Source organism: Oncorhynchus keta, chromosome 6 (genome assembly GCF_023373465.1).
Source record: "Oncorhynchus keta strain PuntledgeMale-10-30-2019 chromosome 6, Oket_V2, whole genome shotgun sequence".
Lineage (NCBI taxonomy): Eukaryota > Metazoa > Chordata > Actinopteri > Salmoniformes > Salmonidae > Oncorhynchus > Oncorhynchus keta.
The window spans coordinates 26,003,673-26,022,188 of record NC_068426.1 but is presented as its reverse complement, the minus strand read 5'-3'; the positions used below and the strand labels follow the sequence as shown (position 1 = coordinate 26,022,188).

General features: G+C 43.9%; 1 protein-coding gene and 1 long non-coding RNA gene across 14 annotated transcripts in view; both read left to right on the top strand.

Moving 5' to 3' along the window:
• LOC118385286 (regulator of G-protein signaling 3-like) overlaps nt 1-18,042 on the top strand; it is a 249,205-nt gene extending 231,163 nt beyond the window's left edge. For 10 of the 12 annotated variants that reach the window (XM_052521187.1, XM_035772294.2, XM_052521181.1 and 7 more), the window contains 4 exons: nt 11,694-11,798; nt 13,884-13,945; nt 15,162-15,328; nt 15,969-18,042. In XM_052521187.1, coding sequence (XP_052377147.1) covers nt 11,694-11,798; nt 13,884-13,945; nt 15,162-15,328; nt 15,969-16,169 — 535 coding nt within the window. In that variant the 3' untranslated portion in view covers nt 16,170-18,042. Of the gene's footprint in view, nt 1-7,596; nt 7,774-11,120; nt 11,472-11,693; nt 11,799-13,883; nt 13,946-15,161; nt 15,329-15,968 lie in introns of those variants that run through there. The other 2 variants (XM_035772292.2, XM_035772293.2) reach the window with 2 other exon arrangements.
• Nucleotides 11,806-12,577, top strand: LOC127930763 (uncharacterized). 2 transcript variants are annotated; one of them, XR_008139356.1, is made up of 3 exons: nt 11,806-12,151; nt 12,260-12,367; nt 12,422-12,577. It is a non-coding gene; the product is annotated as an uncharacterized LOC127930763 (long non-coding RNA). The 2 variants fall into 2 exon arrangements; XR_008139357.1 differs by having other exon boundaries at nt 12,260-12,475; nt 12,530-12,565.
• Nucleotides 18,043-18,516: the final 474 nt, after the last annotated feature.

Below are 18,516 nucleotides of genomic sequence, written 5' to 3'. Positions count from 1 at the left end.
ACATACTACCTCAATTAGCCCGACTAACCGGTGCCGGTATATAGCCTCGCTACTGTATATAGGCTCGCTACTGTATATAGCCTCGCTACTGTATATAGCCTCGCTACTGTATATAGCCTCGCTACTGTATATAGCCTCGCTACTGTATATAACCTCTCTCACTGTATATAGGCTCGCTACTATATATAGCCTCGCTACTGTACTGTATATAGGCCCGCTGTACTATATATAGCCTGTATATAGCCAAAGCTACTGTATATAGGCGCTACTGTATATAGCCAAGCTACTGTATATAGCCTCTATATATAGCCTACTGTATATAGGCTCGCTACTATATATAGCCTCGCTACTCGCCAAGCTACTGTATATAGCCAAGCTACTGTATATAGCCTCGCTACTGTATATAGGCTCGGTACTATATATAGCCTCGCTACTGTATATAGGCCCGCTACTGTATATAGGCTCGCTACTGTATATAGGCCCGCTACTATATATAGCCTCGCTACTGTTATTATTGACTGTCTTTTTACAGTTTTTTTTATTCCCTTATCTATTGTTCACCTAATACCTATTATTTACTTAAAAATGGCACTGTTGGTTAGGGCCTGTAAGTAAGCAGTTCACTGTAAGGTCTACACCTGTTGTATTCAGCGCACGTGACAAATAAACTTTGATTTGATTTAGTGCAGTGGTTCACAAACTTCATCCTCGGGGCCCCAAGAGGTGCACGTTTAGTTTTTTTCCCCAGCACCACACAGCTGTTTCAAATGATCAACGCTTGACGGTTAGTTGAATCAGCTGTGTAGTGCTAGCGCAAAAAAACAAAACCCTGAAACCCTGAGTTAGTGTGTGTGCTACATATGCAACTTTGACTAAGCACTTGCTCTAGATCACATATGTCAGAGTCAAGGCCCGCGGGCCACATCCGGCCCGCGAGAAGGTTTTTTACGGCCCCTGGGATGATCTTGATTTATTATTAGAACCGCCCGCAGACCGCAGCAAGCCGGCAGCCCGCAGATCTTTTACACGCACCAATACTACATTTCCCACAATGCAACGGTGACGCACCGAGCAGTAGGCTGCTTCATTTCAATATTTATTGGCACAGCAGTTGTCAGCATCACAGTAAAATTAACTTTCAGATACCCATCAAAAATGGCAAAACGGAAGGTGGACACTGAGAACCGGGGTTTCAAACAAGGTGGGAGTCGGAGTATTTGTTCACGGAGGTAGCTGGAAAACCTGTGTGTCTTCTGTGTGGAGAAAGTGTGGCGGTACTGAAAGAGTATAATCTGAGACGACATTATGAAACGAAACACGCGGACAAAAACAAGAATATGGACATGGAACAAAGGCTACAAAAGGCAGAGGAATTAAAACGAGGCCTCAAATCTCGACAGGCTCTGTTCAAAAAAGCCAAATCACAAGGCCAGGCTGCTGTCAAGGCCAGTTTTATTTTGGCAGAAGAGATCGCTAAATCAGCCCGGCCATTTACGGAGGGGGATTTCATCAAAAACTGCATGATTAAAGTTTGTGACGAAGTTTGCCCAGAAAAAAGGCAACTCTTTTTAAATGTGAGTCTGAGCAGAAACACCATTGCCGAGAGAGTAGACCAGTTGTCCATCAATCTAAAAGAGCAGCTTGTGAAAAAGGGAAAAGATTTCATTGCATATTCCTTGGCTGTGGATGAGAGCACCGACATTTCTGACATTGCCCAGTTGTCAATTTTCATCCGCGGAGTGGACTCCAGCCTAAGCGTGACAGAGGAGTTTTTGGCTTTACGTCCTATGCATGGCACAACTACGGGGCATGATTTGTATGAAGAGGTGTCAAGATGTGTAAATGAGATGGAGCTGCCTTGGGAAAAACTCGTGGGTTTGACAACCGACGGAGCACCTGCGATGTGTGGACACAGGAGCGGACTGGTGGCGAAGATACGGGAAAAGATGCAAGAGGAAAACGCGACAGGTGAGCTGACAGCTTATCATTGTATCATACACCAGGAAGCGTTGTGCGGTAAAGCCTTGAAAATGGAGCATGTAATGAGCATCATCACGCGCACAGTTAACTTTATCAGAGCCAAAGGTTTGAATCACCGCCAGTTCAAGGCATTTCTGACGGAGTTAGAAACGGAGCATGGTGATTTGCCTTATCACACAGAGGTGCGATGGCTAAGCCAGGGAAAGGTGCTTCAAAGATGTTTCGAGCTTCGTGAGGAGATTTGTCTGTTCTTGGACAGCAAAGGGAAAGACACAACACAACTCCGAGACGAAATGTTTCTGTGTGAAATGGCTTTTCTGTGTGACATTACGAGTCATCTGAATGCAATGAACTTGCAGCTGCAGGGTCGGGATCGTGTCATCTCTGATATGTACAGTACAGTGAAGGCATTTAAAACCAAACTGACTCTGTGGGAGACGCAGATGCGGAAAGAAAATTTGAGCCACTTTCCCAGCTGCCAGACCATGAAAGAGAAGCTCTCTACCAGTGCGTTCCCGAGCGCACAGTTGGCTGATAAAATAGGTATGCTTGCCGCTGACTTTCGACGCCGATTTGCTGACTTTGAAGCACAAAAAAGCAGGTTGGAACTGCTCGGTAACCCATTTGCTGTTGACGTGGAAAGCTCACCACCAAACCTCCAAATGGAGTTGATTGACCTCCAATGCAATGATGCACTGAGGGCAAAATATGCGGCAGTGGGTGCTGCGGAGTTCGCCCGTTTCCTCCCGACACAATGCCCCAGCTGCGCATCCAGGCTGCTCAAACGTTGTCTATGTTTGGCAGCACATACCTGTGTGAACAACTGTTTTCTTTGATGAACTTGAACAAAACATCACACAGAAGTCGACTTACTGCTGAACACCTCCACTCAATTCTGAGGATTTCCTCAGCTCAGAGCCTTACCCCGAACATTGATGAACTTGTGGAAAAGATGGGACACCACCAAGTATCACCCTCAACCTCAAACAAGTGAACATTACTGTGCAATCACATATTTAGAGTTTTTACTCAGTTCAAGTTTAAAAGTTAAAGTTTAATATTTGTTTTCACTGCATGTTACTTCTCCTTAAACAAAGTGTTGTTTTTGATTAATAGATTTTTGCACTTTATTTTATTGTATTTCAATCCAATTATATTTTAAAAATATTTCAGTTGAGTGGATGATAGAAAATTGCTATTATTGTTTTTTTCTTTGAAGTAAATTTAGCCCACTTTTGCTAAAATAGAAAATATAGGCTACTGATGGTGCCTTGAATACCGGTTTCTTTCATTTAATGTTCATGTTATGGGGATTTTTATATAAAGGAAATTTGTCTTTTGTGTCTGTTGAAAATTAAAGATTACTGACAGAGCCATAAGAAAATATTGCTTTATTTATCTGATCATATTGGAATATATTTGTTAGGTTTTCAGTAGGTTCAATTAGGTTCACTAGACTATATGCGTCATTTAAAAATTTTTCAATGAACATTCGAACAGTCCGGCCCTCGGCTTATAGCTAAATTTTTTATTTGGCCCTCCGTCCATTTGACTTTGACACCCCTGCTCTAGATGATGTTGCAATGTACTTGATTCAAACCTGTGACAATCTGTTAAGTTACTCAACGATGTAGCTGTAAACCGAACCGGTCTCTTGTCCTACTTCCCCGAATGACCTCTTCCTCTTCTTACCTCCTCCTTCTTTGTACCTCTTCACTCTCTCCATTGTTTTACTTTACCGGGAGACTGAGTTCTGTCTGAAACTTGAATCCTTGTCTTTGTAAATCACGCTCCTCCTTCCTCCCGGTCTCTTTCTTTCATTCCTCCCCCTCTTCCTTGGTGAATACCTCTCACCCCATCCCTCTGGGCCTCTGTGCGTGTCTAGAACCTTCCCAGACTTGATCTGCTAGTGATCTTACATTACCTCCTACTAGTCCAATGTCTGTACACTATGCCCCCTTCAGTCTTCTCCGAGGCCCCCCATACATATGTAGGAGGCCAGGATATGAAGATGTAGACACATTCCTGTGGCCTTAAAGCCCTACGTTTTAACACACGTCTACACTTACGTTCGTAGGGAGGAAAGCAACATATGAGAAAACAATGCAATATGGGCTTAATGCGAATGCAACTGGTTGTTTTGCAAAAATGGTGCATTGATGTTACTGGACATGTTTGAGTTGTGCGTTCGTATCTCACGTTCAGAAATTGGCCTGACCTGAATAGCATTAAACCAATAGCTCCTTGTGGAAAGGAAAACAATTGCGACAATTTTTACTGGTGTTTAATAATCTGCTATCCAATACTATAATGGGTATTAAGGTTGAACTGCTAATTGCCTAAGTATTAATTGAATGATCCTGGATCCGGGCTAACTGGTGGCTGTGGCATAGCCTTACAAAACTGCTGTTTGGTTTGAGGTGGTTGTGTAGCTGGTGCCGGTTGATCGAGAATGCTGGTCAGTAGAACACCTTAAACCCCAATATGCTGTCATTACTCACATTTTTGGAGGAAACCCATTGCAATTAATATTTATGAGGACAGCTACTTAAAGTGATTTTCTAGTCATTACTCAAACAGAACTATGCCCATCCCACCCCACCCACCCAGAAACCCCGTTAGGTCAGGACAGGACAGCGCCCTAGGGGGGGACCCTGTTAAGCCCCAATGAAAGAGAGCAGTGTTCTACTGGTCATTGAGTCAATCTGCTTCATACCCCCACTGTGAAGCCTGATTCCATTGAGCCTGATGCGCTTCACAATGATAATGTTGACAGTCTGAGCTAACCGGTCATAGAGAGCTAGCTATTTTGGCTTGCCATGAACAAGGTAGAGGCTTACAGATGTAGATTCATAATTTGAGCCAGTTTGCTACAACAGGAAAAATAATCCTGCAACAACAGGAATTGTGAATTATTATTTGGATTATAATTAGTTAACTTTTTTGTTGGGATTGATCCAATTTTGTTACGGCAAATCAAGTCTGATATTTTAAAGTGGAAATTACACATTTTGGAAGCCTTTTTAAACCTTGAATAAATACACTACAAGTTTGCATTTCTGTGCAGGAAAATTCTTAGCAACAAAATAGTGTCACCTGGTTTTCAGGTAACCTATAGCGAGAGTCTATTGCAGCCGAACTGTTGTCGAAACGTTGTCAATTTTGGTGCAGAGTTTTGGAGCCTCTGGCAGGTGCCTGCAGTGCAGATTTGATTGAATTCCAGGTGGAGTTTTTAAGAGGAAACAGAAGTTTTATCCCTTTATCCAGACAAGCTACTAGACTGGCCTCCCTCCCTCTCCTCCTATCCCTACCCATGCTTGTCTGCATGTAGCACAGCTGCTTCCCTGGGCAGTCCATATCCTCTCTGATCCCCTCCCATTGTTCATTGTCACCTGTGCTACAGGGGCCAGATGTTAGAGCTTCCCCAAGGCAACGATCCCGACACACCTACAGTCTCCCCAGCACTGACAGACATCCGGGCGGGCAACTCACACACACACACACACAGACACATACCAACATGCACGTACTGTAGCCAGGCACACATATGCTCCCCCACACACACACACACACACACACACACACACACACACACACACACACACACACACACACACACACACACACACACACACACACACACACACACACACACACACACACACACACACACACACACACACACACACACACACACACAGACGAAAGGATAACATTACCCCAGACGTGCTAGAATAATATCCACCCGTTGTTTTGCTACATGACAGGAAAGATGAAATGTGGTGAATGTATTTGGGATTTTCTACTAGTTGTGATAGTGTTTATAGTTGTCATATAGCTGAAGTAGTAGTCATAGCTCTACAAGGTTAGGTGAATAGAAGTTATTGCAGCAGTTGTAATTGTCTAGTTTTAGGGTTCACTACTTGTTGTTGCAGAGGTAATAACAGGTGTAGATGTAACAGTAATAGCTAGTAACAGTAATTTATAATCAAATGGCCACACGGACTATTTACATAGATTGCTGCTCCTCGCTGTTTACTACCTATGCATAGTCACTATACTCCTACCTACATGTACAAATGACCTCGACAAACCCATTGACTCGGTACCGGTACCCCTGTGAGACACCTGAAACCCCACCTCTTTAAGGAATACCTAGGATAGGATAAAGTAATCCTTCTCCCCCCCCCTTAAAAGATTTAGATGCACTATTGTAAAGTGGCTGTTCCACTGGATGTCATAAGGTGAATGCACTAATTTGTAAGTCGCTCTGGATAAGAGCGTCTGCTAAATGACTTAAATGTAATGTAAATGTAATGTATATAGCCTCGTTATTGTTATTTTATTGTGTTACTTTTTATTTCATTTTTTAATACTTTATTTAGTACATTTTTTCTTAACTCTATTTCTTGAACTGAATTGTTGGTTAAGGGCTTGTAAGTAAGGTTGCGAGTTATTACACACTCCCTATGTATTTATTTGGACAGGGACTCTAAACCTTTACATTTGGCTCTATACTCCAGAATTTTGGAGTTGAGATCAAATGTTTTATATGAAGGCGACAGTACAGAATGTCACATTTTTATTGGAGGATATTTTCATACTTATCTGTTTTACCGTTTAGAAATGAAAGTACTTTTATGTATCTAGTATTTGGACAAATTCACTGATAGTGTATTATATTTACTAAAAAGTCTAGTATTCAGTCCCATATTCCTAGCAGTCAAAGATGATATCAAGCCTTTGCCCCTACAAACTTGTTGGATGCATTTGCTGTTTGTTGTGGTTGTGTTTCAGATTATTTTGTGCCCAATAGAAAGTCATGTTTAATAATGTATTGTGTCATTTTGGAGTCACTTTTATTACAAGATTTACAGATGCATAAATATCATTCCCCCATGATCTTTGTGCATCTGTAACTTTCTCACACATCATTGTTCACAATTCATTCAGGAGTATCTACAATCATGGTAGCATCCACATTAATGTAGAAGTGTTTAGAATCCTATTCTATTCTTATTTACAACAAAAGTGACTCCGCGTGCATAGCACTTTGAATTTATTTCACTGTTGGATTTGTTGCCCTACCAGACAGAAGAAGAGGAGAATATGTGGTTTTCAAAAATGGCTTTATGGAATAGCTAGTAGAGTGAGTGTATAAGTGAATTTTTCCAAATATTTATGACACCTTCATATTGGTGGACTAGATACATACAATGCAATCATTTCCAAATGGTAAAACAGATATGTATGAAAATGAAATGTGACATTCTGTACTGCTGCCTCATATAAAACATTTGTTCTAAAAACCCAAAGGCTGGAGTATAGAGAACAGTACATTTTTCTTGAGCTTCACTGTCCAAATAAATATATAGAGGAGTGTAGTTGTAAAATTAAAGCATTTACTACCCCATCAAATCCAGTCCGGGCTCTAATCTCTCATGGACAGACTACATCATCTAACCAATTACGCGAGACTTTAGTTCTGGGTTAACCAAGATTACCCAGGCTCAGACAATGCAGCTCCATCCTCTCAGAATAGAGCCTTGTGATTGGGTGAGACCTGGGCCCGCCTCTCCTGGCTCCCGGACTATATAAAGCCACAGAGGAGCCTCTCCCGGGTTAGAGGAATGTGACAACTGAATTACCCTTGCCCTGAGCACATACACACACATACACACACACATACACTACACATACAGGACCTATACACACAGGACTACACGCAGGACCCTAAAGACTTGAGCCAATGTTCCCCGCTATGGTCGACTTTTCAGAGAAGTACCTGGAAAGGTAAGTTAGAACCCATGGGTGTTATACTCTGTGTGTGTGTGTGTGTGTGTGTGTGTGTGTGTGTGTGTGTGTGTGTGTGTGTGTGTGTGTGTGTGTGTGTGTGTGTGTGTGTGTGTGTGTGTGTGTGTGTGTGTGTCTGCATAACACAGTGTAGCTGCACATGTCCCTGTTATTCCCCACTATGAAGACATCATTCTCACTGAGCAAGAGACAGTAGGGTCCTCCCATTATTTTCCCACAGACTAAATAGGACAGCCTGATCTCATAGACTAGACATAACACACAGCCAGAGTGGCGGACGGGGCAAAAACAACCCCAGAGTCGTTCACCTTGGGGTCTGGGACTACCCCTTACCCTTCTACCCTCTATCCTGATTGTAATGGTTGGGCGCTGCCTGGAGGTGTGGAGACGGGATCCAGTATACACAGGGAAACAGAGCCACTGGGTAGAACAGAAAGGTGGGATGTAGAAGCAACAGCAAGCCTGATTAACTGACATGGTTGAAACATCTAGTAGTTCAGAGCAAGACTTCATGCCCCAAACATCGAGTGATGACAGGCATGCGTTTTCTATGATTCTATATATTCTAATAGGAAGATGTCATACTGCGACACACTTATTAGGCGACAAGATCTCGTCCCAGGTATTTTGTCTTTAATCTTTTCACTCTCTCACTCTGTCCCTTCTCACCTTCCATCGGTCCCCTCTAATCTTGCCCCTTCGCCTCTCGGTAGTACCAGTTGTTCTCCCAGCAGGTTTTTTTTTTCTCACTCGGGGTAGCCTCGGTAGCAGAGCCGTGTGGAATGTGTCCCCTGCCTGCCCTTTGTGGCTTTGTGTATGGGTGTGTGTGTGTGTGTGGTGTCTTTACCCTGCTGAGTTTGAGCTCCGAGACTGGCCTCTACTGTAACCCACGGCCCCGCAGGCCCAGTGTATGAGCTAATAATCACAGCAGCAACGTGATGGATGGCCGTGGCCGGAGAGCTGTCATGTGCGTAGTAACCTCCTTATCACTGCCTCGGCCTGAGACGCGTTTCAGCTGCCTTACATGTCCTTGGCTCTCAATAACACTTATAGACCCACGGCACAAAACATCATTAGGCAGGTAGCCTAACGGTTAGAGCATTTGGCCAGTAACCCGAAAGTTTGCTGGTTTAAATACCCGAGCAATGACGAAGTGCCCTTTAGTAAAGGCACTTAACCCTAATTTGCTCCAGGGGTGCCGTGCTACTATGGCTGAACCTGTAAAACAACACATTTCTCTGCACCTATCTGGTATATGTGACAATAAAAAAAAACACAAAGAAGTAAGGTAATCAACTACTGAAACATTGAGATGGTTTGATTTAGTGTGGGTTGTAGGATGGTCTGCTAAGCAAAATGGCATTTACCAGCAGTTTTCATTACCATAGCGTATTTTATTATTTACTCTTTGTTACCATCTTTTTATACCAAGCAATTCAACCTCAGTAGACATTAATCTATGACGTTCAATTGTTGGGAATGGAGAACCATATCCCTGTAGTATCACGAACCAACCAGAAGGTGGAAGTGTTGAGTTGTATATTCAGCAACCTCTCCCAGTCCTCTGACCATAGTGTTCACAGCCCTGTCATAGATTTCCACCCAGCCTGGGCCCAGCGTAGTTCACTCCACTTGTATTGAAACCAGACCTGCATAATAAATTGTTTCATTAGGTTTGCAAATATTTTCCAGGGCTCGTAAAAAACGAGTCCCTCTGCTCACATGCATTGGCATAGCTTCCCTATTCGGCTTTAACCTCACATAGTTGAAACCCAAACTATTGTCGTGGACGCTAAAAATAGAGCAATCAAGTAGATTCCACTTCTCTATGATGATTTTATACCTTTCTAAAACAGCTTTTTACTTGGGGTAATGATCACTTCAGACTGGTGAATGTGGGTTGTTGGGAGAAAAACTGTGCCAGAGGTAGAGTGTAATGTTTTTAATGTTTTTCACCATACCAACAAACCAATTTTACTCCACTAACGTTAGCTCCTCATCTGGATAGAGCATGGTTTAATACAACCCAACTGTGGAATCCTAATCAAGCCCAATGCATCACCTATAGCCCTTTATGGTGCCTTGTTAAAGATCACATTGTGTTTATAGATGCCAATGGTCACAGCCTGTCACGCAGATAGCCCTGAAATATCCACGCTGATCAGTACAGGATGTTAGAAGCAGATTGTTCAAATTCTTTGTGGGCCGTCTTTTTTCTTCTTCGTACAATCATTTCTTCTCTCTCTCTCTCTCTGTCTGGAGGATCAAGGTGACGACTGATATTTCCTCACTTTCCCATCCTGCTGAAGAGATAAGAGAGGAGAGAGGACATTGTAGCTCTCTATCGAGTGGCCTTCAGAATCACTTTGAGGCTTCTTTCTCAGCTCTGAGACAAACCATCCCCAGCTTGAGGGCATGTTGTTTTACTAGTCATCAATTAGATTCAAACTCACACGTTTGGCAAGTTCCTCTCCCTGCCCTCTTCTCTTACAGACATCTTGAAAGAGGCTTCTTGTATTCCTCCTAGTTCCTCATCTACTCCTAGTCCCCCTCTTTTTCCTCCTTGAAAGAAATGAACTACTCAGCTCCTTGTTGCCCTTGATGATGGGTGTTGGAGTAATCTTAAATAGTTGCCCAGGTTGCTTCCTGTTTCCTGCTTTTCGCCCCATCATAATATGACTAGAAAACCCACAGAGGTGGCCTGGCAACACCATCCAAACCAGGCCCTTTACAACCTCTAGTGACCACTGATGTCATCTTTGCCTCTCCACCTTGGAGCACAGACACTGGGGCTCTTTCAGTTCCAAAGACTGGCTGTGGATAAGAACCAGGAACTAAGCAGGGGTTTGATGATCAGGTGTTGGGAGACTTTGGAGACTTTGCCTTTGGAGACTGGCAGAGAGAGGGTGAGTGTCTACTGTATGTGTGTGTGTGTGTGTGTGTGTGTGTGTGTGTGTGTGTGTGTGTGTGTGTGTGTGTGTGTGTGTGTGTGTGTGTGTGTGTGTGTGTGTGTGTGTGTGTGTGTGTGTGTGTGTGTGTTGTGTTTTCAGACTCCAAAATGGAACTCTGGGTTCTTTTGTGGGTCCTGTGGTCTCACTGGGGCTTTTGGTGACATTAGGCCAGCTGACAGCGATTAGGACAGCGGCGCTTTAGCTAATACACAGTGGAAATCAACCAAGAAATGGGAGTCATGTGGGGTCGCGTCCCAATGAGGAAGCATGTGAGGTCAGGGGGAGGCGCTAGCGTCCACCCAGGGATTTGGGATAGCATGGAGGACTGGGTTGGCATGCCCTCTCCAGGAGATGGGAATGGGAAGGGGTGTTGCATTGTGTTATTGGTAACGTGGGTATATTTTGGTTGATGGAGGAAGAGGGGGTGTAGCTATGCCCCGTGTCCCGTCCCAAGGGCCCCAGCCCTGGGTTAGCTCCCTCTCTTAGGGTCCCTCTAGGCACCTGGAGAATGGTGTTATCGCGCGGAGGAGTGAGTCTCTCCTCCTTCACTGCCACATTCACTCACTCCCTGCCTAAGGACCTGCCAGGGGTAGAACAAGAGGAGAGAGAGATTGAAAGAAGACATTGACAACGGAGAGGGAGAGATAGTATCTGTCTTCGTACTGTCACTTCCACTGGACACTACTCTACTCTACTACACTTGAATATCCTGCTGAAGTCTGACATGTATACAGCCCTGGCACTTTTTCCCTTTTCTGGTTTTGAGCATATGGAACTGATTTGAACCGCTGCAGTTTGTTTTTAAAGTTGAACTGTTTCCCATGACTTGGAAGACTCAACCCCCTTTTCTGTGTCTCTCTTTCCCCCCTTGGTCTCTCCCCATCTGTCTCTCCTTCTCTATCTCATCCATCCCTCCATCCTTTCTTTCTTTCTTTCTCTATCTCCTAGGGCCAAAGACATGAAGAACCGGCTTGCTTTCCTGAGGAGGAGGAATGAGTCTCCCGGAAGCAACCCACCCGGCAAATTCGACAAATCCTTGAAGTCGTCAGTAAAGTGAGTGTTTTGTGTAGGACTATGTGTGTGTATGTTTGTCAGTGTGTGTGTGTGTGTGTGTGTGTGTGTGTGTGTATGTCCACATGGCCGCATCTTGGATCTCACCCCAGCTTGTGATGCCTTGGCTCAGACAGACAGACATACAGACGAGTGGGCAGCATGAAGAAGAGCTTGTAAATCCACAGAGAGAAAGCCAGAAATTAAGGAAGGAAGGGAGGAAGGAAGAGGGGAAGGAAGGAAGAGGGATATTGGATTAATTACGTCTTGATGTGTTTAGCGATTCCTGGTTGATCCGTAAGCTAAGGCGGATGTTATAGCTGTTATAGGTTAGGCGGATGTTATAGCTGTTATAGGTTAGGCGGGTGTTATAGCTGTTATAGGTTAGGCGGGTGTTATAGCTGTTATAGGTTAGGCGGGTGTTATAGCTGTTATAGGTTAGGCGGGTGTTATAGCTGTTATAGGTTAGGCGGATGTTATAGCTGTTATAGGTTAGGCGGATGTTATAGCTGTTATAGGTTAGGCGGATGTTATAGCTGTTATAGGTTAGGCGGATGTTATAGCTGTTATAGGTTAGGCGGGTGTTATAGCTGTTATAGGTTAGGCGGATGTTATAGCTGTTATAGGTTAGGCGGATGTTATAGCTGTTATAGGTTAGGCGGATGTTATAGCTGTTATAGGTTAGGCGGATGTTATAGCTGTTATAGGTTAGGCGGGTGTTATAGCTGTTATAGGTTAGGCGGGTGTTATAGCTGTTATAGGTTAGGCGGGTGTTATAGCTGTTATAGGTTAGGCAGGTGTTATAGCTGTTATAGGTTAGGCGGGTGTTATAGCTTTGTCCTACAGTTTATTTATGCTCCCTTTTCTACCTATTTAAATCGAGAATGTTTTAGGGGGTGTATCTCTATTATCTTTAATGCACGTGTTTTGGCGGTTGATTTTGAGTTACAACGTTGTGAAATGTTGATGGGTCAGTTATGGGTCAGCTCTGCTAACAGACAGATCCAGTCAGACCACATCAATATCCATGGTTACATGTATGTCTATACTGTATTTATACTGTAGCTATGTGGCTGTTTTGAGTGGCAAAACTGGTTGGTCCTAGATAAATGGTTAATGTATAAGTCTAATGTCTAGTCTGCATACTGCCATTGCGCCTTTAGAATACGAGTGCTTGAACTCAAGCTGCATCTACTCAACTGCTATATTATTTCAAATCAATTCAAGCGTGCATTGTGTTGCATAATGCATTAAATATCTCTCAGCAACAGTAGCAGAACGAGCAGGAGGTCCACTTGTCAGAATATGTAGTCATGCATTATATTAACACAGGCGTGTTTTGTCCACGGAGGGAGGGAGGGAGGTGTTTGGCAACAATGCATCAGAACTGGGAATTTCATTGTTTCGTATTTAAATGTTATATTCAAAAGAACATAGTGCATGTATGTTAGGCAGACATTTATTTAGTAGGATATTTCATTCATCCACAAAGTCAGTTGCAACATTAACTGATAGAAATGGAAATAAAGTAGAAAATGTAAATGTCTGGGCAGATAGTGTTATTACAATGGATTCACATGGCTGGGTCCTATTCCTCTGTTTCGATGTCAATAAGACCGCCAGGTGTGTTGAAGGAGAGGAAGCATATCCTCTATCTGAGAGCAGAGAGAATGAAGGAGTAAAGGGGAGGGCAGAAAAGATGGGGGGTGGACCCTCAGCCTCAAACCCTATCTCCATTGGCTGGTTTAGTCCCCACCCCTCCTCTGCCTCCCGAGCTGCAGTGAGAGGGAGTATAAGGTGAGACATCTAGTGGAACCAGTTAGACATACTTACGCACACACACTCGTACACATTCACACACGCTCGCTCACACAAAGCCCCAGAGCACCAGCGAGTGTGAAAGAGGGGGAAAAAAAGAAAGCGAGAAGAAGACGAAAGGAATAGCAATTCCACAGAGTACTAGCCAAAGGACCACGCTCCTTACCAGTTCAGTGCAGTACAGGGGAGCACAGGGCTTCGGATGGGTCACACCATGAGAAACCTGGCAGAGATGGGCTTGCTAAAGAACCGCTCCGTTTTCATTTGCAGGCCCACCCCGGAGGAGGCACTCAAATGGGGGGAATCTCTGGACAAGCTGCTGGCCCACAAATGTAAGTCTGCCTTTCCTTCTTACTCTTTTCCTTCTTTATTCTCTCTGTCCATTTGATCAATCAAACCAAATGGGGAAAAAGGAGATGACTAATACCCATCTGGGTTTGATTGCCATATGTTCCCATATGGATCTGGTTTAAGTTGAACTGAAGCATGGGGAACAATTGCATTGAATAAGGAACAATGAAAAAGGAACAATGCGCATATGTGTTTTTGGGGGGTGGTATGGGCAGGAAATATGTTCATACTTGTTGCTTATGCAATGTGAATTCAGTGTGTGAGTTGTTGCTCCCTTGCTGTGAATGGGTAGTCTGTTGAGGCACTCTGCTGCAGCTCTCCCACTAATCACGGTGGATGAATAGAGCCATGCATTAGTGTAGGGGGAGAGGGGACAGATTATGGATGGGCTGGGCGGCCGAGAGAAAGAGGACGTCAGAGTAGTGTTTCTATATTTGTATGATTCCATAATTCATATCCTTGGTCTGAGCGCTGTCGGGCTGCGATTCCAAATCCCCATTCAATTGTTTCTCAGTGATGACGTGGGCTCAGACAAGCCAACACCATTTATCCCTAACAGAGGAGAGACAAGCGGCACAAGACTTTGATCCCAACTTGCCCTCCTCTCTTTTTCTGCTTTTTCATGTTTTTTCATGCTTCCTTTAAAAATGTCTTCTGGCTGAACTGTAGTGAAGTCTCTCTCTGCTCCTGTAGTGTAATCAGCATGGGGGGCGGGGGTTATGTGAACAGAAAGGTGCTGGCGACCAGGCAGGGTGGGACTCGGCTTCCTGCTATTCTTACTCTACCAATGTCTTTTCCTTAAGTCATTAACGACACCATCCCAGTAGCCAAAGCAACAGGAATAGGTTGACAAGCAAACTGACCCCCCCAGAACATGAATGGCATCTCGTTGTACAGAGACAAGATGACAAAAGACATAGCAATGAGCGGTGTCGACGAGAGGGAAAAGTAAGAGTGTAGTGTAGGGTCAGGGAGGTGATGCTGCATAGTTGTTGTTTATGGGAGGTGACTGAAGTGTCTTGGAGGGTGTTGGCTCTAGTCCCCTTTTGAACAGTGTGACTCAATGGACTGGGCTACTGTGCTATTTTAGGTAGTCTCCCTCGCTGAGAGAGATGACGCTGTGTTGCCATGGCTCTCCAGACACGTCCACTAACCCACACCTCTCTGTTTCTTTCCCTCCTGCCTTCTTCCCTTCAGATGGCCTGGCAGCGTTCAGAGCTTTCCTGCGCACAGAATTCAGCGAGGAGAATCTGGAATTCTGGTTGGCGTGCGAGGATTACAAGAAGATTAAGTCGCAATCCAAGATAGCGTCCAAAGCCAAGAAAGTCTTCGCTGAATACATTGCCATCCAGTCTTGTAAAGAGGTGAGCAGCCATCCCCATACACATACAGACAAGGGACGATGGAAAATACCCTTCATCTGTAATGTCCCCTTTTTATACCAAAACGAGCTCTCCACTTGCTTACCTCAACCTCACTCATTCTTTTTATACCTAAACGAGCTCTCCACTTGCTTACCTCAACCTCACTCATTCTTTTTATACCTAAACGAGCTCTCCACTTGCTTACCTCAACCTCACTCATATGACTGAAATGTATAATCCGCTCCTCACACCTCCCTGACAGAAACTAGAAAATAACTTGTTCCTGCTATAAATTGAAAAGGCAGGGATTTTGGCTGGCCCCCTCACCATTGTTCCCTAAACTAAATATGTTAGGTTGATGACTGTGTAATCCTGTCAGAAGGTGCTCCCACAAAGGAACAAGTGAGCTGGAGAGGATGTGAGATCATGCCTGACAAACAGGCTTTCTTTGGCCACCTGACACGCACCAAATAGACTCCCTCACTTTTCCCCTTTCCCTTTTTGTTTCAAACCTGGAGAGCCGAGTGGAAACTTCAAGTCAAAAATCAGCCCCGACAGCTTGAACCAGTTTCTGGTAGCACTGAAACTAACCTGCTACTCTGTCTCCTCCTTTCCTCCCCTCCCTGGTTCCCTCTCTCAGGTGAACTTGGACTCGTACACTCGAGAGCACACTAAGGACAACCTTCAGAATGTGACGCGTTCCTGCTTCGACCTGGCCCAGCGCAGGATATACGGCCTGATGGAGAAGGACTCGTACCCTCGTTTCCTCCGCTCAGAGCTCTACATGGACTTAGTCAACCAGAAGAAGGCCAGCACCACGTCCACCTCCTCATCGTCGTAAACACGCAGAGATCAAGATAGAAAGTGAGAGACGACGACGAAAGAGAGAAGGCAGAGACTTGAAAGCAGGGGGAGGTAGATTTTTTTCATGTTCGCCTTTTTGTTTTGTTTCTGCCTTCATCCTGTCCCATCATGAGTTGGGTGTGAGAAAGACGGCGAGCTAGGCCGTGGCACTGAGGGGGGTGTTGTGTACACAACGACGATGACAACAGGCTGATGGAGGGCGGATAGAGAGCCCAGTCAGGACAGCTGGTCACCGTCATGTGAGGGCTTGTCCAAGGGTTTCTCGGATCGCTCTCATTGATCACTGTCTGTCGTTCATAATGACATATGTTAGTGTGTCCATATTTAAGTTATCTTCCGGATGTACTGGAGAAAGGGTTGAAACGTCTGCAGACATGAAGACAGCCCAGTACTGTGTTGATGCAAATGTTATATTTAGTATTTTTTTTTGACACCCCCCCCTATCCTCCTCCTCCTCCTTTGGAGCCTGTTGGTACGACACAGAGGTTTGTTTTGTCCTAGTTTTTCCATGTCTCAAAGCTTTCATGACCATTTTCAAATGGACTTGCGAGAAAAAGGAGAAATTGGGTTGCTGGATCAATGTCTGAATGAAAAGACGTTTTTATGAGCTTTTTTCTGTTGTCATGTTCTCCAATTCACGGCGTGCACACCTCTTTCAAGCAGAGTCGGCACCTGTTCTGTTCAGCACCCTCTCACAGGGTCCCACCTCGTCGCATTCATCTAAAGAATACGGAAAAAGACACAGAGACAGAGAGAGAGAGAGAGAGAGAGAGATGGAGAAAATACAAATATCAACAATGGAACGGACCAAAACTGCAGAACAGCAGAAATGTGCCACTCACTCGAAAACATATTGGGGGGGGGGGGAAAGAAAGACTTGTTGCCTGTCTCCAAAGACTGTCGGGGAAAAAATGAGCAATTCATTGTAGCTCCACCTGGACTGAACAAGGCAGCATTCTCAGGACATTAAGGCACTTGACTATGAAGCTTCCAAGCTTGAATTTGTTTTTTCATTTTCGTTTTTTACACATACAATGTTTTCTTTTTTTAATGGTTTTAGGTTCAAACCTGCACTCCATAGGTATACTGAGCAATACTGTTGGGAGGATGCTCTTTTCATAGACATAAAAAAAAGTAAAAAGTGCTTCACCTGTACAAAGGTTTGCCTATTTATTTAGATACCTTGACGGATGCTTCACCCATTGCACTCAGCTAAAAGCGCTCCCTCACCCTAGCCATGAAATAGGTCCACCGCTGTCCTGACTTTAAGTGCAATATGTTATTGTTTATTTTCCCTTTTTTTGGGGGGGGTAAGTTTCAATTTTGATTGGAAAGACAATGGCTTGATCTCTGTGTTATACACTTTATTTGTAAGAGTCATGTTGCAAAATTCAGCTATAAGGTTGATCTGACAGTTTAAGTAAATAAACAAGGAAAGACACATGAATTAAACAAGTCATTCTTACTGTGTACCCTGGCAGCAGGCAGCTAGGGGGTTAAGGATGTACATATCATTCTTTAAGAAAACAAAGAAAAAACAAGAAAACAATAGGTTTCACTTGCGTCGAGCTGGAACCTGGCTGTATCTATGTAAATATGAGAGACTCAAAGCTATAAGATGACATGTATTGTTGTAAAAAAAAAAAATGAGGAAGGTCCACCCTTTCCTGGTCATACAATGCTTGTCAGGAGTTTTATGAAATGTGTTTGATCATTTTCACTGTTTACAATTCAAACCCAACTCCTAAGATAGCAAGCAAAAAAGACAATAGAAATACATTTGGTGTCATTGCTGAAGATAAATAAAACAACCAACTGGTGAAATAATAAATCGTGTCTCTGAAATTTCATTCGCTGTGAATTGTATTACATATCTGTATGTCTACGTTCTTCACCTTTGGTAAGTGTTGCTAATACAAAACTTTAGTTGGAGCAGAAACACATGCATATCCAAGTACCTACTACAATCTGAGCTCCCATACTACACAACAGTGTGACAAGATAGCCTGTGTCCCTGGACATACCGTTTATTTATCTGTTATTTTACCAGGTAAGTTGACTGAGAACACGTTCTCATTTGCAGCAACAACCTGGGGAATAGTTACAGGAGAGAGCAGGGGGATGAATGAGCCAATTGTAAACTGGGGATTATTAGATGACTGTGATGGTTTGAGGGCCAGATTGGGAATTTAGCCAGGACACCAGGGTTAACACCCCTAAGATAAGTGCCATGGGACCTTTAATGACCTCAGAGAGTCAGGACACCTGTTTAACATCCCATCCAAAAGACAGCACCCTACACAGGGCAGTGTCCCCAATCACTG